Consider the following 25,883-nt stretch of genomic DNA (forward strand, 5'->3'; position numbering starts at 1 on the left):
TCAGAGTGGGCAGAGGATTTTATTGAGATCGAAGGAGAGTGCGTAGCTGAGGGGGGAGGGGGAGGGTGTGGGATTCAGGATCTGGGGAGCTGGTCCAGATAGTTGTGGAGCGCAGCAAATGGGATTTGAGAGGACGTGGTGCAGGCTGGGGGCCTCAGGTCAGGGAGTCAGCAGGCACTGACCCTCCTGACCTTTAACCCTGCAGGTCGTAGGCAGTGGTAGCCGTCGAGCGTTGTAAACATGGCCGGCTGGCGATGATTGTGAGGCTTTTTCTCTGACACCTCCACACAGCGGCCTCACACTCACTCACTGTCCTCTCCTCCTCGCTTCCCTCCAACACGACACAGAGTCGAATCCCTCCGGCAGGGCACTGACCCTCGGGCAGACACACACAGCCGGCCCTCTCCTCTGCAAAACAACAGGCAGCCCTGTCAACTCAGCCCCGGTGAGGCACACCAAGATCCCACTACCACATCCCAGTCAGGTCTCCAAGGGGAACTGGATCCCACACCCCAGCCCCCATTGAAATGACATGATAAGATCCCAGCTCTCAGACCGGCCTGCCTGGTTAGGATTTCCAAATCCATCAGAGACTTCACCACAACCTTCCTGAGGCAGGAGGCCAGGGTCCACCTACTGATGGTTTGACCTCTCTCTCTGCCCAAGCATTGTCCAGGGAAATATGGTCAAAAACCACACTCCCTCACACACACCCCTCTCCCTCAATTCCCATTGCTTCCCTCAGCTCAGGGAGGTTGGGAATACTGCAGCGAGTAACTCCCCTCCTGACCCCCCAGTGTCTATCCACCATCTACAAGGCACAAGTCAGGAGTGTGATGGAATACTCCCCACTTGCCCCTGGATGGGGGCAGCTCCAACACTCAAGAAGCTTGACACCATCCAGGACAAAGCAGCCCCCTTGACTAACACCACACCCACAAACATCCCCTCCCTCCACCACCGACGCTCAGTAGCAGCAGTGTGTACCATCTACGAGATTCATAGTACATAGAACAGTACAGCACAGTACAGGCCCTTCAGCCCTCGATGCTGTGCTGACCTTTTATCCTACTCTCAGATCAGACTACCCTACATACCCTGTGAGAAAGTGAGGACAGAAAGAGGCCATTGTCCACATTGGAACCAATGACATTGGAAGGGAAAAGGTTGAGACTCTGAAGGGAGATTACAGAGAGTTAGGCAGGAATTTAAAAAGGAGGTCCTCAAGAGTAGTAATATCTGGATTACTCCAGGTGCTATGAGCTAGTGAGGGCAGGAATAGGAGGATAGAGCAGATGAATGCATGGCTGAGGAGCTGGTGTATGGGAGAAGGATTCACATTTTTGGATCATTGGAATCTCTTTTGGGGTAGAAGTGACCTGTACAAGAAGGACGGATTGGACCGAAACTGGAAGGGGACTAATATACTGGCAGGGAGATTTGTTAGAACTGCTTGGGAGGATTTAAGGTGGGGGGGAGGCGTGGGGGGGTGGGGGGGGGTGGGGGGGTGGGGGGAGGGAGGGAGGGGTGGGACCCAGGGAGATAGTGAGGAAAGAGATCGATCTGAGACAGGTGCAGCTGAGAACAGAAGTGAGTCAAACAGTCAGGGCAGGCAGGGACAAGGTAGGACTAATAAATTAAACTGCATTTATTTACAAATATATTAAGGACAAAAGGGTAACTAGGGAGAGAATAGGACCCTTCAAAGATCAGCAAGGCGGCCTTTGTGTGGAACCACAGAAAATGGGGGAGACACTAAATGAATATTTTGCATCAGTATTTACTGTGGAAAAGGATATGGAAGATATAGACTGTAGGGAAATAGATGGTGACATCTTGAAAAATGTCCAGATTACAGAGGAGGAAGTGCTGGATGTCTTGAAATGGTTAAAGGTGGATAAATCCTCAGGACCTGATCAGGTGTACCCGAGAACTCTGTGGGAAGCTAAAGAAGTGATTGCTGGGCCTCTTGCTGAGTTTTTGTATCATCGATAGTCACAGGTGAGGTACCGGAAGACTGGAGGTTGGCAAACGTGGTGCCACTGTTTAAGAAGGGTGGTAAGGACAAGCCAGGGAACTATAGACCAGTGAACCTGACGTCGGTGGTGGGCAAGTTGTTGGAGGGAATCCTGAGGGACAGGATGGACATGTATTTGGAAAGGTAAGGACTGATTAGGGATAGTCAACATGGCTTTGTGCGTGGGAAATCATGTCTCACAAACTTGATTGAGTTTTTTGAAGAAGTAACAAAGAGGATTGATGAGGGCAGAGCAGTAGATGTGATCTATATGGACTTCAGTAAGGCGTTTGACAAGGTTCCCCATGAGAGACTGATTAGCAAGGTTAGATCTCATGGAATACAGGGAGAACTAGCCATTTGGATACAGAACTGGCTCAAAGGTAGAAGACAGAGGGTGGTGGTGGAGGTTTATTTTTAAGACTGGAGGCCTGTGACCAGTGGAGTGCCACAAGGATCGGTGCTGGGTCCTCTACTTTTTGTCATTTATATAAATGATTTGGATGTCAGCATAAGAGGTACAGTTAGTAAGTTTGCAGATGACACCAAAATTAGAGGTGTAATGGACAGTGAAGAGGGTTACCTCAGATTACAACAGGATCTTGACCAGATGGGCCAATGGGATGAGAAGTGGCAGATGGAGTTTAATTCAGATAAATGCGAGGTGCTGCATTTTGGGAAAGCAAATCTTAGCAGGACTTTTATACTTAATGGTAGGTCCTAGGGAGTGTTGTTGAACAAAGAGACCTTGGAGTGCAGGTTCATAGCTCCTTGAAAGTGGAGTCGCAGGTAGATAGGATAGTGAAGAAGGCGTTTGGTATGCTTTCCTTTATTGGTCAGAGTATTGAGTACAGGAGTTGGGAGGTCATGTTGCGACTGTACAGGACATTGGTTAGGCCACTGTTGGAATATTGTGTACAATTCTGGTCTCCTTCCTATTGGAAAGATGTTGTGAAACTTGAAAGGGTTCAGAAAAGATTTACAAGGACGTTGCTAGGATTGGAGGATTTGAGCTACAGGGAGAGGCTGAACAGGCTGGGGCTGTTTTCCCTGGAGCGTCGGAGGCTGAGGGGTGACCTTATAGAGGTTTACAAAATTATGAGGGGCATGGATAGGATAAATAGACAAAGTCTTTTCCATGGGGTCGGGGAGTCCAGAACTAAAGTGCATAGGTTTAGGGTTAGAGGGAAAGATATCTAATGGGCAACCTTTTCACACAGAGGGTGGTACGTGTATGGAATGAGCAGCCAGAGGATGTGGTGGAGGCTGGTACAATTACAGCATTTAAGAGGCATCTGGATGGGTATATGAATAGGAAGGGTTTGGAGGGATATGGGCCGGGTGCTGGCAGGTGGGACTAGATTAAGTTGGGATATCTGGTCGACATGGACAGGTTGGACCGAAGGGTCTGTTTCTATGCTGTATATCTCTATGACTCTGTGACTCTATAATTGCAGATGCTGGAGATCAGAGTCGAGAGTGTGGTGCTGGGAAAGCACAGCAGGTCAGGCAGCATCTGAGGAGCAGGAGAATTGACATTTTGGGCATAAGCCCTTCATCAGGAATCAAACCACACTCTCAATTCTAACGTACATACCCTACATTTTACTTGCTTCCATGGGCCTATTCAAGAGTCACTTAAATGTCCCTAATGTATCTGACTCTACTCCCACCGCTGGCAGTTCATTCCACACACCCACCACTCTCTGAGTAAAGGACCTATTTCTGACATCTTCCCTAAACCTTCCTCCAATCACCTTAAAATTATGACCCCTCGTGATAGCCAATTCCACCCTGGGAAAAAGTCTCTGCCTATCCACTCCATCTATGCCTCTCATCATCTTGTACATCTCTATCAAGTCACCTCTCATCCTTCCTCACTCCAATGAGAAAAGTCCTACCTCCCTCAACCTTTCTTCATAAGATACACCCTCCAGTCCAGGCATCTTCCTGGGAAATGTCCTCTGCACCCTCTCTAAAGCTTCCACATCTTTCCTATAATGAGGTGACCAGAACTGGATACAATATTCCAAGTGTGGTCTAACCAGGGCGCTGTAGAGCTGCAGCATAACCTCGTGGTTCTTAAATTCAGTCCCCCTGCTAAAGAAAGCCAACACACCATATGTCTTCTTAATCACCCTCTCAACTTGGGTGGCAACTTTGAGGGATCTATGGACATAGACCCCAAGATCCCTCTGTTCTTCCATTCTGCCAAGAATCCTGCCTTTAACTTCTTATCTGCATTCAAATTCGACCTTTCAAATGAATCATTTCACACTCTTCCAGGTTGAACTCCATCTGCCACATACCAGCCCAGTTTTGTATCCTGTTACAAACTACAACAGCTGTCCACACTATCGACAACTCCACCAACCTTCCTGTCATCGGCAAACTTACTAACCCACCCTTCCACTTCCTCGTCCCAGTCATTTGTAAAATTCACAAAGAGCAGAGATACTAGAACCGATCCCTGCAGAACACCACTGGTCACCGAGCTCCAGGCTGAATAGTTTCCATCTACCACCGCCCTCTGTCTTCTGTGGGCCAGCCAATTCTGTATCCAGACAGACAGGTTTCCCTGTATCCCATGCCTCCTTACTTTCTGAATGAGCCTGCTATGGGGAACCTTATCAAACACCTTGCTAAAATCCATGTACACCACATCCACTGCTCTACCTTCATCCGTGTGTTTTGTCACATCCTCAAAGAATTCAATAAGGTTTGTGAGGCATGACCTGCCCCTCACAAAGCCATGCTGACTATCTCTAATCAAACTATGGACAGTATAGAGGGCTGTTGTAGGTTGCAATGGGACATTGACAGGATACAGAACGGGGCTAAGAAGTGGCAGATGGAATTCAACCTGAAAATGTGTGTCACTCAAAGTTGATTGGGTTGTTAAGAAGGTGTATGGTGTGTTTGCTTTCATTAGCAGGGGGATTGAGGTTTCCAAATAATCATAAATCCTGTCTTTCAGAATTCTCTCCAATAATTTGCCATTCACTGACTTAAGACTGACTGGTTTGTAATTCCCAGGATTCTCTCTATTCCCTTGAACAAGGGAATAACATTTGCCGCCCTCCAATCATCTGGTACGGCTCCAGTGGACAGTGAGGACACAAAGATCATCGCTAAAGGTGCAGCAATCTCTTCCCTACTTCCAGTACTAACCTTGGGTATATCCCATCTGGCCCAGGGAATTTATCTATCCTTATGTTTTTCAAGATTTCCAGCACATCCACCTCCGTAACATCAACCTGTTTGAGAATATCAGTCTGTTTCACGCTGTCCTCAGAAATGTCAAGGTCCCTTTTACTAGTGAATATCGAAGCAAAGTATTCATTAAGGACCTCCTCCAACTCTAGGCGCAAGTTCCCTTCACTATCCCTGGTCAGCCCTCCCATCCCTTCCTTGCCTCAGTGGGACAAACCTGTCCAGCACAAACTACAACTACTTCCTAAACAACCTCGACATTGCTTTTGTGCATTTCCCTTGGACCATCTGTTCCCAAGTTATGCTCCACAGTTCCTTCTTAATGACATCATAATTCCTCCTCCCCCATTGAAATACTTTCCTATACCATCTGTTTGTATCCCTTCCCATGGCTATAGTAAATGTCAGGGAGTTGTGCTCACTCTCCCACCGAGAGATCCGACACCTGGCAAGGTTCATTGCCAAGCACTAAATCCAATATTGCCTCCCCTCTATTCGGCCTATCTACATATGATGTCAGGAACCTTTCCAAAACACACCTGACGAAACTGCTCCCTCCAAACGTTTTGAACTAAGTTGGTTCCAATCAATATTAGGGAAGTTAAAATCATCCATGACAATAACCTTGTTACTTCTACACTTTTCCAAATCTTCCTCCCAATCTTCTCCTCCATGTCTCTGTTGCTAGTGAGGGGCCTGTAGAAAACTCCCAATAAAGTGACTGCTTCTTTCCTGTTTCTGACTTCCATCTATACTGACTCTGTAGACAAACCCTCCTTAACAATCTCCCTTTCTTTAGCTGCAATACTATCCCTGATGAGCAATGCCACTCCTCCACCTCTTTTACCTTCTCCCCACCACCCCATTCCTTTTGAAACATCGAAATTCTGGAACATCCAAAAACCATTCCTGCCCCTGTTATAGCCAAGTCTCCATAATGGCCACAACATCACAGTTCCAAGTATGGATCCACACTTGGAGTTCATCACCCTTATTCCTGATATTTCTTGCACTAAAATAGACACATTTCAACCCATCACATTGCCTTCAACTTTGCCCTATCAACTGTCTATCCCTCCTTTTCACCAACTACCTCATCCTCTATCCTCCAGTTCCCATCCCCCCACCAATCTAATTTAAACCCTCCTGAAGAACTCTAGCAAACCTCCCGCCCAGAATATTGGTGCCCCTCCAGTTCAGGTACAAACCATCCTCCTTGTACAGGTCCCACCTTCCCCAAAAGGTATCCCAATGACCCATATCTGAAGGCCTCCCTCCTACACCAGCTCTGCAGCCACGTGTTGAGCTGCACTCGTTCTCTGTTCCTAGCCTTACTAGCATGTGGCACCGGTAGCAATCCTGAGATTACTGCTCTGCTTGTCCTGCCTTCTAGCTTCCAACTAACTCCCTATATTCACTTTTCAGATCGTCCTCCCTTTTCCTAGCTCTGTCATTGGTACTGATATGTACCACGACTTCTGACTGCTCTCCCTCCCCCTTAAGAATCCTGTAGACTCGATCTGAGACACCCCCCTGACCCTGGCACCCGGGTGTCACCATACCATCTGGGAGTCTCACCCGCGACCTCACTGCAGAAATTCACCAAAGATCCTCAGACAGCACCCTCCAAACCCATGACCACTTCCATCTAGAAGGACAAGGGCAGCAGGTACATGGGAACACCACCCCCTGCAAGTTCCCCTCCAAGCCCCTCCCCATCCTGATTTGGGAATATATCGCCGTTCCTTCAGTGTCCCGGGGTCAGAATCCTGGAATTCCCTCCCTCAGGGCATTGTGGGTCACCCTACAGCACATGGACTGCAGCGGGTCAAGAAGGCAGCTCACCCCCAACTCCACAAGGGGGGCAACAAGGGACGGGCAGTGACACCCACGTCCCAAGAGTGAATTAAAGAACTTCTGATTTGTCCTTCCATTCACCACCCTCTTCACTCAGTGGTGCCCTCCAATTCCTCCCTGTCCCCTCTCAACCATTCACCATCCAGTTGCCCCAGGATAGACTAACTGGCACGGAGGTGTTTGGAGGATATTTCAATGAAGGAAGGTCATTCTCTCACCATCGCAGGTCTCTCCAAATGAGCAGGAACCACAAAGGGCAGCAGGATCAGGGAACGCGGAGGAGCAGGTGCTCTGTGGAATAAGCTCAAAACGTCGCCCCAAACATTCCAACGCCAGGAGCTTACACAGGGTCAGCAACAAGACCCTGTCCGTCTTCCCATCCACCACACAGACTGGCAGCGAGGAGCTGGGGGGGGGTACACAACACACCATCAGATAGAACACAGGGCACCGGGTGGGGTGGGGTGAGAGGGAGAGAGAGAGGGGGGCATGGGGTGGGGGTGAGAGGGAGACACGGGGTGAGGGAGAGGGAGAGAGAGGGGCACGGGGTGGGGGGAGAGGGAGAGAGAGAGGGGGGCATGGGGTGGGAGGGAGAGGGAGAGAGAGAGGGGGGCATGGGGTGGGAGGGAGAGGGAAAGAGAGGGGCACGGGGCGGGGGGGAGAGGGAGAGAGAGGGGCACAGGGTGGGGGGGGGAGAGGGAGAGAAGGGGGCACAATGTGGGGGGTGAGAGGGAGACACGGGGTGAGGGAGAGGGAGGGGCACGGGGTGGGGGGGGAGAGGGAGAGAGAGAGAGGCATGGAGTGGGGGGGTGGGAAAGAGAGAGGGGCACGGGGTGGGGGGGAAGAGGGAGAGAGAGAGGGGCACGGGGTGGGGGGAAGAGGGAGAGAGAGAGGGGCACGGGGTGGGGGGAGAGGGAGAGAGGGGTGACAAGGTGGGGGTGAGAGGGAGACACGGAGTGAGGGAGAGGGAGAGGGAGAGGGAGAGAGAGAGGGGACCGGGGTGGGGGAGAGAGGGAGAGAGAGAGGGGCATGGGGTGGGGGGGGAGAGGGAGAGAGGGGGGCACAAGGGGGGGGTGGGAGGGAGACATGGGGTGAGGGAGAGGGAGAGGGAGAGAGAGGGGACCGGGGTGGGGGGGAGAGGGAGAGAGAAGGGCACAAGGTGGTGGGAGAGAGGGAGAGGGAAAGGGAGAGAGTGGGGCACGGGGTTGGGAGAGAGGGAGAGAGAGGATTAGGGTGGGGGGAAGAGAGAAAGATGGGGAGAGGGAGAGAGAGGGGCATGGGGGGAGAGAGAGAGAAAGACAGGGAGAGATGGGGGAGAGAGGGAGAGAGATGGGACACAAAGAGAGACAGGAAGAGACAGGAAAGAGAGAGGAGAGGGGAGAGAAAGGGAGAGAGACAGGGACAGAAAGAGAGAGAGAGGGAGGGAGAAGGCACAGACAGAGAGAGACAGGGACAGAAAGAAAGAGAGGAGAGAGCACAGAGAGAGAGGAAGAGAGAGGGCACAGAGAGAGAGGGAGAGAGAGGTGTGCAAAAGGGGGGGTGGGTCGGTTGGAGAGTGGAAGAGAAAGGGGGACAGAGATCCAGGGCTGAGAGTGGGACAGAGGGGCAGAGAGAGAGAGAGAAAATGGGGTGGGAGAGTAAGAGTGTGAGTATGTGGGACAGAGTAACACAGGGTGGGGTGGGGGGTGGGGGGGTGGTGTAGAGAGTAATTACAGGGAACAGAAAGGCAGAGAGAGTGAGGGTGGGATGAAGAAAGGGAGGGAAAGTTTGGGGAAAAGAAACGATGGAGAATGTGGGGAGAGATGGACAGGGAGTGAGGTGTTCTTGCTAGACCATCCTACCCCTGTCTCCTGTCTGCAATCTCTCCCACAGCCTCACATTGCAATGCAGTAGACTTTACCTGCATTCATATGGCATTTTGCAAACACACTTTTCATTCTTCATCTTCTTCCATGGAGCACACTGGGGATGTTCGGGAGCTTCGGTAACTGCCCCTGAAATAAACATTGAGCTACAGTTTGAAACCACATGTGGGGCACATTGTCACATCTCCTCTGCAACTCTGCTCATTCTGTACCTCAGCTGCTAAGTCTAGTTCATACACGATACAGGGTTTATAAACTGGACAGGGTTCACACACCGTACAGGGTTCACACACATAGAACATAGAACATAGAACAATACAGCACAGAACAGGCCCTTCGGCCCACGATGTTGTGCCGAACTTCTAACCTAGATTAAGCACCATCCATGTACCTATCCAAATGCCGCTTAAAGGTCGCCAATGATTCTGACTCTGCCACTCCCACGGGCAGCGCATTCCATGCCCCCACCATTCTCTGGGTAAAGAACCTACCCCTGACATCTCCCCTATACCTTCCACCCTTTACCTTAAATTTATGTCCCCTTGTAACACTCTGTTGTACCCGGGGAAAAAGTACAGGGTTCACACACCGTACAGCGTTTGTACACTGTACAGGATTCACATACTATACAGGGTTTATAAACTGTACAGGAGAAAGTGAGGACTGCAGATGCTGGAGATCAGAGCTGAAAATGTGTTGCTGGAAAAGCGCAGGTCAGGCAGCATCCAAGGAGCAGGAGAATCGATGTTTCGGGCATGAGCCCTTCTTCAGGAATGAGGAAATGTGTCCAGCAGGCTAAGATAAAAGGTAGGGAGGAGGGACTTGGGGGAGGGGCATTGGAAATGCGATAGGTGGAAGGAGGTTAAGGTGAGGGTGATAGGCCGGAGTGGGGTGGGGGCAGAGAGGTCAGGAAGAAGATTGCAGGTTAGGAAGGTGGTGCTGAGTTCGAGGGTTGGGACTGAGACAAGGTGGGGGGAGGGGAAATGAGGAAACTGGAGAAATCTGAGTTCATCCCTTGTGGTTGGAGGGTTCCTAGGCGGAAGATGAGGCGCTCTTCCTCCAACCATCGTGTTGCTATGGTCTGGCGATGGAGGAGTCCAAGGACCTGCATGTCCTTGGTGGAGTGTGAGGGGGAGTTGAAGTGTTGAGCTACGGGGTGGTTGGGTTGGTTGGTGCGGGTGTCCCAAAGGTGTTCCCTGAAACGTTCCGCAAGTAGGCAGCCTGTCTCCCCAATATAGAGGAGGCCACATCGGGTGCAGCGGATGCAATAAATGATGTGTGTGGAGGTGCAGGTGAATTTGTGGCAGATATGGAAGGATCCCTTGGGGCCTTGGAGGGAAGTGCAGGGGGGGGTATGGGCGCAAGTTTTTTGCATTTCTCGCAGTTGCAGGGGAAGGTGCCAGGAGTGGAGGTTGGGTTGGTGGGGGGGGTGTGGACCTGACGAGGGAGTCGCAGAAGGAGTGGTCTTTTCGGAACGCTGATAGGGGAGGGGAGGGAAATATATCCCTGGTGGTGGGGTCCGTTTGAAGGTGGCGGAGATGACGACAGATGATACGCTGTATATGGAGGTTGATGGGGTGGTAGGTGAGGACCAGTGGGGTTATGTCCTGGTGGGGATTGGAGGGGCGGGGCTCAAGGGCGGAGGAGCAGGAAGTGGAAGAGATGCGGTGGAGGGCATCGTCAATCACGTCTGGGGGGAAATTGCGGTCCTTGAAGGAGGAGGCCATCTGGGTTGTTCGGTATTGGAACTGGTCCTCCTGGGAGTAGATGCGGCGGAGACGAAGGAATTGGGAATATGGGATGGCGTTTTTACAGGGGGCAGGGTGGGAGGAGGTGTAGTCTAGGTAGCTGTGGGGAGTCGGTCGGTTTATAATAAATGTCCGTGTTGATTCGGTCGCCCGAGATAGAGATAGAGATGGAGAGGTCTAGGAAGGGGAGGGAGGAGTCTGAGACGGTCCAGGTAAATTTGAGGTCGGGGTGGAAGGTGTTGGTAAAGTGGATGAACTGTTCAACCTCCTCGCGGGAGCACGAGGTAGCACCGACACAGTCATCAGTGTAGCGGAGGAAAAGGTGGGGGGTGGTGCCAGTGTAGCTGCGGAAAATGGACTGTTCCACATATCCGACGAAGAGATAGGCATAGCTGGGGCCCATGTGGGTGCCCATGGCTACTCCTTTGGTTTGGAGGAAGTGGGAGGATTGGAAGGAGAAGTTGTTCAAAGTGAGGACCAGTTCAGTCAGTCAAAGGAGGGTGTCAGTGGAAGGGTACTGGTTGGTTCGGCGGGAAAGGAAGAAGCAGAGGGCTTTGTGTCCTTCGTGATGGGGGATGGAGGTGTACAGGGATTGGATATCCATGGTGAAGATAAGGCGTTGGGGACCTGGGGAAGCGAAAATCATAGAGGAGGTGGAGGGCGTGGGGTGATTTTTAACTTTGTAAACCCTGTATAGTGTACAAACCCTGTACAGTGTAAAAACCCCATAGTGTTGAACCCTGTACAGTATATAAACCCTGTATAGTGTATAAACCCTGCATACATGATTTGGAGATGCCGGTGTTGGACTGGGGTGCACAAAGTTAAAAATCACACAACACCACGTTATAGTCCAACAGGTTAACCTGTTGGACTATAACCTGGTGTTGTGTGATTTTTAACTTTGCAAACCCTGTATAGTGTACAAACCCTGTATAGCGTATAAACTCTGTATCGTGTGTGAACCCTCTATAGTGTATAAAATCTGTATCATGTGTGGACCCTATACAGTTTATAAACCCTGTATAGTGTACAAACCCGGTATAGTGTATAAACCTTATACAGCGTAAAACCCCTGTATTGTGTGTAAACCCTGTACAGTTTATAACTGAAAATGTGGTGCTGGAAAAGCGCAGCAGGTCAGGCAGTATCCAAGGAACAGGAGAATCGACGTTTCGGGCATGAGCCCTTCTTCAGGAATGAGGAGGGTGTGCCAAGCAGGCTAAGGTAAAAGGTAGGGAGAAGGGACTTGGGGGAGGGGCATTGGGAATGCGATAGGTGGAAGGAGGTTAAGGTGAGGGTGATAGGCTGGAGTGGGGGCGGAGAGGTCAGGAAGAAGATTGCAGGTTAGGAAGGTGGTGCTGAGTTCGAGGGTTGGGACTGAGACAAGGTGGGGGGAGGGGAAATGAGGAAACTGGAGAAATCTGAGTTCATCCCTTGTGGTTGGAGGGTTCCTAGGTGGAAGATGAGGCGCTCTTCCTCCAGCCGTCGTGTTGCTATGGTCTGGCGATGGAGGAGTCCAAGGACCTGCATGTCCTTGGCGGAGTGGGAGGGGGAGTTGAAGTGTTGAGCCACGGGGTGGTTGGGTTGGTTGGTCCAGGTGTCCCAGAGGTGTTCCCTGAAACGTTCCGCAAGTAGGCGGCCTGTCTCCCCAATATAGAGGAGGTCACATCGGGTGCAACGGATGCAGTAAATGATGTGTGTGGAGGTGCAGGTGAATTTGTGGCGGATATGGAAGGATCCCTTGGGGCCTTGGAGGGGAGTAAGGGGCGAGGTGTGGGCGCAAGTTTTGCATTTCTTGCGGTTGCAGGGGAAGGTGCCGGGAGTGGAGGTTGGGTTGGTGGGGAGTGTGGACCTGACGAGGGAGTCACGGAGGGAGTGGTACACCCCAGTCCAACACCGGCATCTCCAAGTCATGTATACAGGGTTTATATCCTGTACAGGGTTTATACACTATACAGGGTTTATACACCATACCGGGTTTATACACCATACCGGGTTTATACACTATACTGGGTTTATACACTGTACAGGGTTTGTATACTGTACAGAGTTTATACACTGGACAGGGTTTCTACAGTATATAGGGTTTATACACTATACAGGGTTTGTACAGGGTTTATATGCTGTACCAGGTTTGTACGCTGTACAGGGTTTGCACACTGTACAGTGTTTATATACTATTCAGGGTTTATACACTATTCAGGGTTTATAAACTATTCAGGTTTCATACACCATACAGGTTTTTAACACTGTACCAGGTTTATACATTGTACAGGTTTTATACACTATACAGGGTTTGTACAGTGTAGAGGGTTTATATACTGTACAGGGTTTGTACACTATACAGGGTTTATATACTGTAGAGGGTTTATATACTGTAGAGGGTTTGTACACTATACAGGGTTTATACACTGTACAGGGTTTGTACACTGTACAGGGTTTATACACTGTAGAGGGTTTATATACTGTAGAGGGTTTGTACACTAAACAGGGTTTGTACACTAAACAGGGTTTGTACACTAAACAGGGTTTGTACACTGGACAGGGTTTATACACTGTACAGGGTTTGTACACTGGACAGGGTTTATACACTGGACAGGGTTTATACACTGGACAGTGTTTGTACACTGGACAGGGTTTGTACACTGTACAGGGTTTGTACACTATACAGGGTTTGTACACTATACAGGGTTTGTACACTGTACAGGGTTTGTACACTGTACAGGGTTTATACACTATACAGGGTTTATACACTGTAGAGGGTTTGTACACTGTAGAGGGTTTGTACACTGTAGAGGGTTTGTACACTGTACAGGGTTTATACACTGTACAGGGTTTATACACTGTACAGGGTTTATACACTGTACAGGGTTTGTACACTGTACAGGGTTTGTACACTATACAGGGTTTATACATTGTACAGGGTTCATACATTGTACCGGGTTTATACACTATTCAGGGTTTGTACACTATACAGGTTTTATACACTGTACAGGGTTTATACACTATACAGGGTTTATACACTATACAGGGTTTATACACTGTACAGGTTTTATACACTATACAGGGTTTATACACTATACACGGTTTGTACACTGGACAGGTTTTATACACTGTACAGAGTTTGTACACTACACAGGGTTTGTACACTATACAGGGTTTATATGCTGTACAAGATTTGTACACTGTACAAGGTTTATACACTATACAGGGTTTGTACACTGTACAGGGTTTATACACTATACAGGGTTTGTACACTAGACAGGGTTTGTACACTAGACAGGGTTTGTACACTAGACAGGTTTTATACACAGTACAGGGTTTGTACACTGTACAGGGTTTGTACACTGTACAGGGTTTATACACTATACAGGGTTTGTACACTGGACAGGGTTTGTACACTGGACAGGGTTTGTACACTAGACAGGTTTTATACACAGTACAGGGTTTGTACACTGTACAGGGTTTATACACTGTACAGGTTTTATACACTATACAGGGTTTATACACTATACAGGGTTTGTACACTGTACAGGGTTTGTACACCATACAGGAATCGGAGACCTTTCCAGAGGCAATACATGATCCCAGTCACAACTCAATCAAATTCCTGGCCATGACGGCAACTCAGCAAAACCTCAGCTCAGCCTGACCTCAAATGGGAACAGCAGGAGGCCATTCAGCCCTTCAAGCCTGCTCTGCCATTCGATATGATCATGAGATCACCTGATTCAGTCCCTGGTTCCCGTCTTTTCTCCCCAAATCTTTGATTCCTTTAGCCCTGAGAATGATAAGACACCAAAGAAAATGGCTGGCCCAATATAACCCAACACATTTCAAACCAATGAAACCCACTCCAATGTATACTAACTGAATGTAGTTCAACCCAATCAAATCAAACCAACCAAACCTAAATCAAACAAATCCTACCCCAACATGAACCGCCATAATATCAAACCCCAAACACAAATCCCAACCCAAACCCTAAATCCAAACTCAAATCCCAAATCTATGTCCCAAACCCAAATCCCAAACCTAAATCCCAACACAAACCCTAAACCCAAACTGAAAACCCAACCCAAACCCCATATATAAACCCAAGCCCAGATCCAAACCCTAAACACAAATCCCAAATTCAAACCCCTTACATAAATCCAAACCCAAACCCTAACCCCAAACCCCAACTCCAAAACCCAAACACTATACCCAAACCCCAAACCCAAATCCAAATTCCAAACCCCAAATCCCAATCTCAAACCCAAACCTGAAACCCAAATCCCAACTCCAAACCCAAACCCAAACACCATACCCAAACCCAAACCCCAAAACGCAAACACCATACCCAAACCCCACACCCAAACCCAATCCCAGACCCAAATCCAACCTGACCTGTCCGATCCTAATGCCAACTAAACCAACTTTTCTAGCCCATCCTTCCTGGGTGTCCAATGCAGTGGAGCCCAAACACCTGGCCACCTACAGAATCAGGGAAGCTGGTTTCTCAGTTGCAGCTGAGCTCCTGGTGAAACCCCCTGCTTCCACCTGAACAATATTTTGGGACTCACCTTGGTCACATCTGATAGTGTTCAGGTCCTGGGACCACTGCAGACTGGAGTCACACAGAATCTCAGAGGGACCTTGCAATGTACTGCCTTCAGGACAGGACAGAGAGATGGTCTCTCCAATTCGATAGTTTGCCTTCTCAGGGCTAACAACCAGATCTCCCTGTAATTGTGGGGGTGCACACACAGCCCCTATAGAAAGACAGGAAGGTAATAGTTTAATGAATCCTTTGATTTTCCTGGTCATCACTTGCTCCTTAATCTGACTGAACATGATTGGATGATGAAGGGTTTTATCGGTAGAGGTGATCCCACCTCTGGCCCTGTGTTGACCCTCTGATAGAGCCGATCAGTTTCCTCATTCCCTCATCCCCCATGTGCTCACCATGACAGACATCCCCAGTTGGGTTCCATTCCACAATGACTCTCTGGGATGTTCTTTAGATATTACTGACCTCCCTCTCCCAGCCTTCATCTGTTCAGGCTTCTCCTGGCTGGGCCAGGCTCTGCGTTAATCTTTCTCACCGCCTGTCCAAGGCCATGGTTAGACCTCACCTACAGCAGCACCCCGCCAGGCTGCTGCGTTGGCCTGAGGTCAGTATGTTGTCCACTCACTACATTGACACAGACTAACCACGCAGGCCCTGGCATTGGGAAGGTGAAAGGGTGACTTGATTGATATCTTTGAGATAGGAAGGGCAACAGAAAAATCGACAGTGAGAGAGCGAGAGATCGTCAACTTTTCCCAGGTAGGGCCTTTGTATTTAAAATTCAAACCAGATCCATCAGGATGAAATTAGGAAAATTCCTCCACAAACGGGGGGGGGGGGGGGGGAGAAATGTCAGATTTTCTCCCCTAAATGGAAATTGGTGCTGATCCATGGAGACTGACAGATTGGTCAGTCACACAGCGAGATCGGGGTGGGGGGAGGGTGATGGAGTCAGGTCTCATGTCAGTCACACAGCGAGATCGGGGTGGGGGGAGGGTGATGGAGTCAGGTCTCATGTCAGTCACACAGCGAGATCGGGGTGGGTTGGGGGGTGGGGGGGGGGATGGAGTCAGGTCCCATGTCAGTCACACAGCGAGATCGGGGTGGGGGGGAAGTGGGGCAATGGAGTCAGTCCCACGTCAGTCACACAGCGAGATCAGGGGGGGAAGGGGCGCAATGGAGTCAGGTCTCATGTCAGTCACACAGCGAGACCGGGGGGGGGAGCTAGATGGGAGAATATTGGAGAGGGAGGTGTGGGAATGAGGTAGGAGCTTGGGCTGTGTGGGGGATTGGGATTGGAGATTGGGGTGTGTGGGGGATGGGGTTGTGTGGGAGATGGGGTGCGTGTATGGGAGATGGGGGTGTGTGGGAGATGGGGGTGTGTGTGGGAGATGGGGGTGTGTGGGAGATGGGGGGGTGTGTGGGAGATGGGGGGGTGTGTGGGAGATGGGGGGTGTGTGGGGGAGATGGGGGGTGTGTGGGGGAGATGGGGGTGTGTGTGGGAGATGGGGGGTGTGTGTGGGAGATGGGGGGTGTGTGTGGGAGATGGGGGGTGTGTGTGGGAGATGGGGGGTGTGTGTGGGAGATGGGGGTGTGTGTGTGGGAGATGGGGGGTGTGTGTGGGAGATGGGGGGTGTGTGTGGGAGATGGGGGTGTGTGTGGGAGATGGGGGTGTGTGTGGGAGATGGGGGGGTGTGTGGGAGATGGGGGGGTGTGTGGGAGATGGGGGGTGTGTGGGGGAGATGGGGGGTGTGTGGGGGAGATGGGGGTGTGTGTGGGAGATGGGGGTGTGTGTGGGAGATGGGGGGTGTGTGTGGGAGATGGGGGGTGTGTGTGGGAGATGGGGGGTGTGTGTGGGAGATGGGGGGTGTGTGTGGGAGATGGGGGGTGTGTGTGGGAGATGGGGGGTGTGTGTGGGAGATGGGGGGTGTGTGTGGGAGATGGGGGGTGTGTGTGGGAGATGGGGGGTGTGTGTGGGAGATGGGGGGTGTGTGTGGGAGATGGGGGGTGTGTGTGGGAGATGGGGGTGTATGTGGGAGATGGGGGGTGTGTGGGAGATGGGGGGTGTGTGTGGGAGATGGGGGGTGTGGGGGAGATGGGGGGTGTTTGGGAGATGGGGGGTGTGTGGGAGATGGGGGGTGTGTGTGGGAGATGGGGGTGTGTGGGGGAGATGGGGGTGTGTGGGGGAGATGGGGGTGTGTGGGGGAGATGGGGGTGTGTGGGGGAGATGGGGGTGTGTGTGGGAGATGGGGGGGTGTGGGAGATGGGGGGTGTGGGGGAGATGGGGGTGTGTGTGGGAGATGGGGGTGTGTGGGAGATGGGGGGTGTGTGGGAGATGGGGGTGTGTGGGAGATGGGGGGTGTGGGGGAGATGGGGGGTGTGGGGGAGATGGGTGGTGTGGGGGGATGGGTGGTGTGGGGGAGATGGGGGTGTGTGTGGGAGATGGGGGTGTGTGTGGGAGATGGGGTGTGTGTGGGGATGGGGGGTGTGTGGGAGATGGGGGGTGTGTGGGAGATGGGGGGTGTGTGGGAGATGGGGGGGGTGTGGGGAGATGGGGGGTGTGTGGGAGATGGGGGTGTGGGGTGGGGGGTGTGTGGGGGTGGGGGGGTGTGGGGGAGATGGGGGGGTGTGGGGGGGATGGGGGGTGTGGGGGGGTGGGGGGGTGTGGGGGGATGGGGGGTGTGGGGGGGAGTGGGGGGTGTGTGTGGGGATGGGGGGTGTGGGGGGGTGGGGGGTGTGTGGGGGTGGGGGGTGTGTGGGGGGGGGGTGTGGGGGGGGGGGTGTGGGAGTGGGGGGTGTGGGGGGGGGGGGTGTGTGGGGGATGGGGGGGTGTGTGTGGGGATGGGGGGGGTGTGTGGGGAGATGGGGGGTGTGTGGGGGGGGGTGGGGTGTGGGGTGGGGGGGTGTGGGGGGGGGTGTGGGGGGTGGGGGTGTGTGGGGGTGGGGGGGTGTGGGGGGTGGGGGGGGTGTGTGTGGGGATGGGGGGGTGTGTGTGGGGTGGGGGGGTGTGGGGGGGGGTGTGGGGTGTGGGGGTGGGGGGGGTGTGTGGGGTGGGGGGTGTGTGGGGTGGGGGTGGGGTGTGGGGTGGGGGGGTGTGGGGTGGGGGGTGTGTGTGGGAGATGGGGGGTGTGTGTGGGGATGGGGGGGGGTGTGGGGTGGGGGGTGTGTGTGGGGGGGGGGTGTGTGTGGGAGATGGGGGGTGTGTGTGGGAGATGGGGGTCTGTGTGGGAGATGGGGGGTGTGTGGGAGATGGGGGGTGTGTGGGAGATGGGGGGTGTGTGTGGGAGATGGGGGGTGTGTGTGGGAGATGGGGGGTGTGGGGAGATGAGGGGTGTGTGGGAGATGGGGGGTGTGTGTGGGAGATGGGGGTGTGTGGGGGAGATGGGGGTGTGTGTGGGAGATGGGGGGTGTGGGGGAGATGGGGGTGTGTGGGGAGATGGGGGGTGTGGGGGAGATGGGGTGTGTGTGGGAGATGGGGGTGTGTGGGAGATGGGGGGTGTGTGGGGAGATGGGGGTGTGTGGGAGATGGGGGGTGTGGGGGAGATGGGGGTGTGGGGGTGGGGGGTGAGGGGGGGGGTGGTGTGGGGGAGATGGGGGTGGTGTGGGAGATGGGGGTGTGTGGGGGAGATGGGGGTGTGTGGGGGGATGGGGGGTGTGTGGGTGTGGGGGTGTGGGGGGATGGGGGGGTGTGGGGGATGGGGGGTGTGTGGGGGGGGGTGTGGGGGTGTGGGGGAGATGGGGGTGTGTGGGGGGATGGGGGGTGTGTGGGGAGATGGGGGGTGTGTGGGGAGATGGGGTGGGGGTGTGGGGGGTGGGGGGTGGGTGTGGGGGGAGATGGGGGGTGTGTGGGGGATGGGGGTGTGTGGGGGATGGGGGTGTGTGGGGGAGATGGGGGGTGGGGTGTGGGGGGTGTGGGGGGTGGGGGGTGGGGGGGGTGTGGGGGGGTGGGGGGTGTGGGGGGTGGGGGGTGTGGGGGGATGGGGGGTGTGTGGGGGAGATGGGGGGTGTGGGGGGGGGTGTGGGGGGGTGGGGGTGGGGTGTGGGGGGATGGGGGGGTGTGGGGGGTGGGGGTGTGTGGGGGGGGGGTGTGTGGGGTGGGGGGTGTGTGGGAGATGGGGGGTGTGGGGGTGTGGGGGGTGTGGGGGGTGTTGGGGGGGTGGGGATGGGGGGTGTGTGGGAGATGGGGGTGTGGGGGGAGATGGGGGTGTGTGGGGGGGGGGGTGTGGGGTGGGGGGTGGGGGTGGGGGTGTGGGGGAGATGGGGGGTGTGGGGGAGATGGGGTGTGTGGGGGAGATGGGGGGTGTGGGGGAGATGGGGGTGGTGTGGGAGATGGGGGGTGTGGGGGAGATGGGGGGGTGTGGGGGGTGGGGGTGTGGGGGGTGGTGGGGGGTGTGGGGGGTGGGGGTGTGGGGGGATGGGGGTGTGGGGGGGGGGGTGTGGAGGGGGTGTGGGGGAGTGGGGGGTGTGGGGGAGATGGGGGGTGTGTGGGGAGATGGGGGTGTGGGGGGAGATGGGGGGTGTGTGGGGGATGGGGGGTGTGTGGGGGTGGGGGTGTGTGTGGGAGATGGGGGGGTGTGGGGGAGATGGGGGTGTGTGGGGGAGATGGGGGTGTGTGGGGGAGATGGGGGGTGTGGGGGAGATGGGGTGGTGTGGGGGAGATGGGGGGTGTGGGGGAGATGGGGGTGTGTGGGGGAGATGGGGGTGTGTGGGGGAGATGGGGGTGGGGGGGATGTGGGGGGTGTGGGGGAGATGGGGGGTGTGGGGGGAGATGGGGGGTGTGGGGGAGATGGGTGGTGTGGGGGAGATGGGGGTGTGTGGGGTGGGGGTGTGTGGGGAGATGGGGGGGTGTGTGGGAGATGGGGGGTGTGGGGGAGATGGGGGGTGTGTGGGAGATGGGGGGTGTGTGTGGGAGATGGGGGTGGTGTGGGAGATGGGGGTGTGTGGGGAGATGGGGGTGTGTGGGAGATGGGGGTGTGGGGAGATGGGGTGTGTGGGAGATGGGGGGTGTGGGGAGATGGGGTGTGGGGGAGATGGGGGTGGGTGGGGGAGATGGGGAGATGGGGAGGGGGGAGGGGAGATGTGGGGGTGGGAGACAGGAATAGGAGATGGGGAGATGGCGGTGTAGGAATTGGGGTTTGGGAGAAGGAATGTGGGACCTGGTGGGGTGTGGTGGGAGGTGTGGGGTGTGGGAGCTTGGATAGGTAGAGGGTGGTTTCGAAGACACTGATGGGAGATGGGGGTTGGAGTTGGGGAGTGGGAAATAGGGCTAGGTGAGGGGAGTGAGGAACAAGAGAGGTGGCTGTGGGGGTTTGGGGAGTGGGGGGATGGGGAGAACCCAGTCACAGAAGGGGCATTAACAGGGTTGGCTCCCCCCTACCCCTTAGACCTTGAGCAAGCTGGTTTCTCAGCTCTCTGTCCCTCCCCAGGTCATTGTCTGGTGTAAAGTCCTGAGCCAGCCCTCACGCAGTGTCTTGGCTGTGATGAGGTGAGTAGATGATGTGAAACCCATTCCCTGACACCCAGCCAACCCTCCGCTCTCCTGACAGGGTTAACTCTGAAGCTGCGAAAGGGCTGCCCCCACTCAACTGTGTCTGGGAAATGCTGGTCAGTTCAGAGGCTCTGCTGTGTGTGGTCTCGATTGTTAACATCAGTGTCACTCTCCCGTATCAATCAGGAGATATAGCTGTCAAACACCAGGCTCATCCATATCATCATCTCATCCAAAACAACCCACTCACTCCCATTTCACTCACGACACATTAACAGTCCACTGGCCCTTTGCAGATGGTCCAAGGCTGGGGGGTTGGGGGATGGTGTGGGAGGGTGTAGAGATGGTTCAGTGTGATTTGGACTGGCTGAGTGATGGGGAAAATGCAAGGCAGATGCAGTATAACATGGGTAAATGTGAGGTGATCCACTTTGGAAGCACAAACAGGAGGAGGATTATTATCGAAATGGCGATAGATTGGGAAATGGGGATTTGTATAGAGATCTGGGTGTCCTTGTACACCAGTCGCTGAAAGTAACCATGCAGGGGTCACAGGCAGTGAAGAAGGGAAATGGGATGGTGACCTTCATAGTGAGAGGATTGGTGTCAAGGAGCTGGGATGTCTTGCTGCAACTGTACAAGGCCTTGGAGAGACCACACCTGGAATACTGTGTGCAGTTTTGGTCTCCTTATCTGAAGAAGGATGTCCTAGCTATGGAGGAATGGAACAAAGGTTTACAAGGCTGATTCCTGGGCTTCAGGACTGACATACAAAGACAGCATGGATTGGTTAGGACTACATTCACTGTAGTTTAAAAGAATGAGGAGAAGTCTCATAGAAATCTAGAACATTCTAACAGGACAACAGGCAACACCAAAATTGGAGGGGTAGTGGACAGCGAAGACGTTTACCTCAGATTACAACAGGATCTTGACCAGATGGGCCAATGGGCTGAGAGGTGGCAGATGGAGTTTAATTCAGATAAATACGAGACGTTGCAGTTTGGGAAAGTAAATCTTAGCAGGACTTATACACTTAATGGTAAGGTCCTAGGGAGTGTTGCTGAACAAAGAGACCTTGGAGTGCAGGTTCATAGCTCCTTGAAAGTGGAGTCGCAGGTAGATAGGATAGTGAAGAAGGTGTTTGATACGCTTTCCTTTATTGGTCAGAGTATTAAGTACAGGAGTTGGGAGGTCATGTTGCGGCTGTATAGGACATTGGTTAGGCCACTGCTGGAATATTGCGTGCAATTCTGGTCTCCTTCCTATCGGAAAGATGTTGTGAAACTTGAAAGGGTTCAGAAAGGATTTACAAGGATGTTGGCAGGGCTGGAGGATCTGAGCTACAGGGAGAGGCTGAACAGGCTGGGGCTGTTTTCCCTGGAGCGTCGGAGGCTCAGGGGTGACCTTATAGAGGTTTACAAAATTATGAGGGACATGGATAGGGTACATAGGCAAAGTCTTTTCCCTGGGGTGGGGGAGTCCAGAACTAGAGGGCATAGGTTTAGGTTAAGAGTGGAAAGATATAAAAGGGACCTAAGGGGCAATGTTTTCACACAGAGGGTGGTACGTGTATGGAATGAGCTGCCAGAGGATGTGGTGGAGGCTGGTACAATTGCAACATTTAAGAGGCATCTGGATGGGGATATGAATAGGAAGGGATTGGAGGGATATGGGCTGGGTACTGGCAGGTGGGACTAGATTAGATTGGGATATCTGGTCGTCATGGATGAGTTGGACCGAAGGGTCTGTTTCTGTGCTCTACATCTCTATGATTCTATGAGTCTATGTCGAGACAGGGTAAACATGGGAAAGATATTCCTGATGACTGGGGAGTCCAGAACCAGAGGGTCACAGTCTAAGGATACAGGGTAGGTCATTTGTGGGACTGAGATGGGGAAAAATGTCTTCACCTGGAGAGGGTGGAGCCAGTGGGATTCTCTGGCACAGAAAGTGGTTAGGACCAAAACATTGAATGTTTCAATAAGGAGCGAGATATAGCTCTTAGGATAAAGGGATTAAAGAGTGTGGGGAAAAGCAGGAGCAGATTATTGGATGACCAGCCATGATCCTATTGAATGTGGAGCAGGCTGGAGGGGCTGAATGGCCTCCCCTGCTCCTACTTTCAAGGTTGACCCACTAGGAGCAGTTTAACAACTACAGAAAAGAGGGGAGTGTAGGAAGTGAGGGAGGAGTTGGAGGAGGTGACAATGTATCCAGTCCCCATGGTACCCAACATCTGGAAATGGGAATACACACTCTTACTGCCATGGAATAAATCATTCCCGTTCCTCAAGAGGAAGCCAGTCTGGCCAGGATTTTATCTGGGCTGGTCTGAACAAGAAGGGGTGTTGGGAGTAAACCCACCGGGGTGGGGAGAGGTGGGGGGGGGGGGGGGGTATTAGGAGAAGCAGGTGGCAGGTGTGGGCTGAGCTGCTCAAAATCCTGGGCCAAGAGTCGAGATCCATGCTCTCTGTTCAGTGACACCTACCTCAGGCTGAGATTGACAGAGGGTGGGTTTTTGTTCATTCACTGAGCATTGCCCGTCCCTAGTTGCCCCCCTTGTGAAGGTGGGGGTGAGCTGCCTTCCTGACCCACTGCAGTCCATGTGCTGTAGGGTGACCCACAATGCCCTGAGGGAGGGAATTCCAGGATTCTGACCCGGGACACTGAAGGAACTGTGGTATATTTCCAAGTCAGGATGGGGAGGGGCTTGGAGGGGAACTTGCAGGGGGTGGTGTTCCCATGTACCTGCTGCTGTTGTCTTTCTAGGTAGGTGGTGGTCGTGGGGATATTGATAGTGGCAATGTCTGGTGACTTCTGTTCAAACATTGTCACAGAAGGCATTTGAGCTCAGTAAGTATTGAGAATCAAAATTCTATTGATGACTATGTGACCATTGTCAATTGTTGTAAGAACCCATCTGGTTCACTCATGCCCTTTAGTGGGGGGGGAATCTGCTGTGCTCATCTGGTCTTACTCCAAGCAGCGGAGAGTTTGTCTCCTAATACCCATTGATTCCCATTTTGCCAGGCTCCTTGATGCCACACTCGGTCAAATACACCCTTGATACCAAGGGCCATCATTGTCCTCTTCCCTCTGGAATTCAGCTCTGCTCTCCAGGTTTGGAATGAAAGTCTCTTCTGTCTGAAAATTGTTGGAGTCAGAGTGAGGCTAGGGTTAGGGGTTAGGAGTTAGGGCTGAGGAGTTTGGGGTTGGGGTTAGAGTTAGGGGTTCGGCGTTAGGGTTTAGGATCACAAGTTAGGGTCAGGGGTTAGCACCAGGGGTTAGGTTTTGGTGTTAGGGTTTGGAGATAGGATGTAGGGTTAGGGTTAGGGGTTAGGAGTTAGGGGTAGATGTTAAAGGTTAGGGTTGGGGGTTAGGATTAGGGGTTAGGAGTTAGGGGCTAGCATTAGGGGTTAGGGTTGGAGATTAGCCTTATGGGGTCGGCGTTAGGGTCGGCGTTAGGGGTCGGCGTTAGGGGTCGGCGTTAGGGGTCGGCGTTAGGGGGTCAGTGTTAGGGGGTCAGTGTTAGGGGGTCAGCGTTAGGGGTGAGTACTAGGGTGAGGATTGCGATTTTATGGTAAAGTGTGAGAGGGAGGGGTAAGTGCTCGGTAGAAATTTAGTTTGAGGATTTTGGTTTGAGAATGAATCATTAGGTTGGGGTTAGGACTCAGACTGGGGCTGGATGCTTATTGTCACATTATGCTTAAGGTCAGGGTTAGGGGTCAGGGTTAGGGGTCAGGGTTAATGACTGTGATTAGGGATTACCATTTGGAGTGAGGAGTTTTGTATTTATTCATGAGACGTGGCTGTTTTTGGTCAGGCCGGCATTTACTGTCCATCCCTAATTACCCAGGGGGCAGTTAAGAGGACCCCACATTGCTGTGGGTCTGGAGTCACATATAGGCCAGACCAGGTAAGGACATGAATGACCCAGATGGGTTTTCCAACAATCAACAGTGATTTCGTGGTCATCATTAGGCTTTTAATTCTGGATTCTTATTAAACACAAATTCCACCATCTCCTGTAGCAGGATTTGAACCCAGGAACACAGAATAGACCAACAATAACATGACAAGGTATTACCTCCCCATGTTGGCATTAGGGTCAGCTCCAGCTGAGGTGTAACAGTTAGTTGTGGGAGTCAGTGCTCAGTGTGAGATTTAGGTCAGGGTTCACAGTGAGATTTAAGGTCAGGGATCACAGTGAGATTAAGGGTCAGGGATCACAGTGAGATTAAGGGTCAGGGTTCACAGTGAGATTAAGGGTCAGGGTTCACAATGATATTTAGGGTCAGGGTTCACAGTGAGATTAAGGGTCAGAGTTCACAGCAAGATTAGGGTCAGGGTTCACAGTGAGATTAGGGGTCAGGATTCAGAGCGAGATTTAGGGTCAGAAGTTACTGAGAGTTAGGGTCAGGGTTTACAGTGAGTTTTAGGGTCAGAGGTCGCTGAGATTTATGGTCAGCATTCACAGTGAGATTAAGGGTCAGGGTTCACAGCGAGATTTAGGGTCAGAGTTCACAGTGAGATTTAGGGTCAGGTTTCAGAGCGAGATTTAGCGTCAGAGGTCACTGAGAGTTAGGGTTAGAGTTCACAGCAAGATTTAGGGTCAGGGTTCAGAGTGAGATTTAGGGTCAGTGCTCACAAGGAGATTAAGGGTCAGGGATCACAGAAATATTTGGGGTTGGAGTTCACAGTAAGTTTTAGGGTCAGAGGGCACAGTAAGATTTAGTGTTGGGGTCAGTGTCGGGATGAGGATGAGTCCTGGTGGGGTCAGTGAGCAGATCATTGTGATGTAGTGTCAGTCTCTGTGACTGCCAGTGCTATAAGTTAGTACCAAGTTAGAACTCCGGTTTTCTGGAAAATTCATCCCATTCACAAACAACATCAGGAACACCTGGAAAAGCTCCAGACTGGGTTCACATTTGGCACAGGATTACCCGCTGCTGAGGGTGTGGATACTCTATGAGACTGGGTCAGAGCCGCTGCACGAACACTCACTCAGACACTGTAGGGTCCTCGCTTCCCAGTGGTGATCCTCTCCACATCTCAGTGTCCCATCCCCTTCAGAGAAGGAGTAACCAGCGACACACTGATATACAGCCCGGCTCCCAACAGGATACACTGCTCTCAG

The 25,883-nt window shown here is 52.7% G+C and overlaps 2 protein-coding genes across 2 annotated transcripts in view; one reads left to right on the forward strand and one right to left on the reverse strand.

Annotated features, from left to right (window-relative positions):
• LOC140494043 (complement component C7-like) lies at nt 1-25,883 on the reverse strand. Its single transcript, XM_072592959.1, has 5 exons — nt 25,751-25,883; nt 15,269-15,457; nt 8,988-9,081; nt 7,306-7,493; nt 1-408 (listed from the first exon to the last, which is right to left on the reverse strand). Exons 3-5 carry the CDS (start codon nt 9,029-9,031, stop codon nt 194-196), a joined length of 447 nt encoding a protein of 148 aa, XP_072449060.1. The 5' UTR covers nt 9,032-9,081; nt 15,269-15,457; nt 25,751-25,883; the 3' UTR covers nt 1-193.
• The window catches only part of LOC140493666 (complement component C7-like), a 108,382-nt gene continuing 97,604 nt past the window's right edge, over nt 15,106-25,883 (forward strand). The window contains exon 1 of the mRNA XM_072592383.1: nt 15,106-15,225. Coding sequence (XP_072448484.1) covers nt 15,106-15,225 — 120 coding nt within the window. The remainder of the gene's footprint in view (nt 15,226-25,883) is intronic.

Source organism: Chiloscyllium punctatum, chromosome 2 (assembly GCF_047496795.1).
Source record: "Chiloscyllium punctatum isolate Juve2018m chromosome 2, sChiPun1.3, whole genome shotgun sequence".
In the NCBI taxonomy this organism is placed as follows: domain Eukaryota; kingdom Metazoa; phylum Chordata; class Chondrichthyes; order Orectolobiformes; family Hemiscylliidae; genus Chiloscyllium; species Chiloscyllium punctatum.

Coding starts and splice junctions, on each gene's coding strand:
- LOC140494043 (XM_072592959.1), bottom strand. CDS start 9,031: ATGAAGAATGAAAAGTGTGTTTGCAAAATGCCATATGAATGCAG. Junction 7,494..8,987: donor AAAATGCCATATGAATGCAG/GTAAAGTCTACT, acceptor ACCCCCCCCCAG/CTCCTCGCTGCCAGTCTGTG. Junction 409..7,305: donor ATTTGGAGAGACCTGCGATG/GTGAGAGAATGA, acceptor GTTGTTTTGCAG/AGGAGAGGGCCGGCTGTGTG.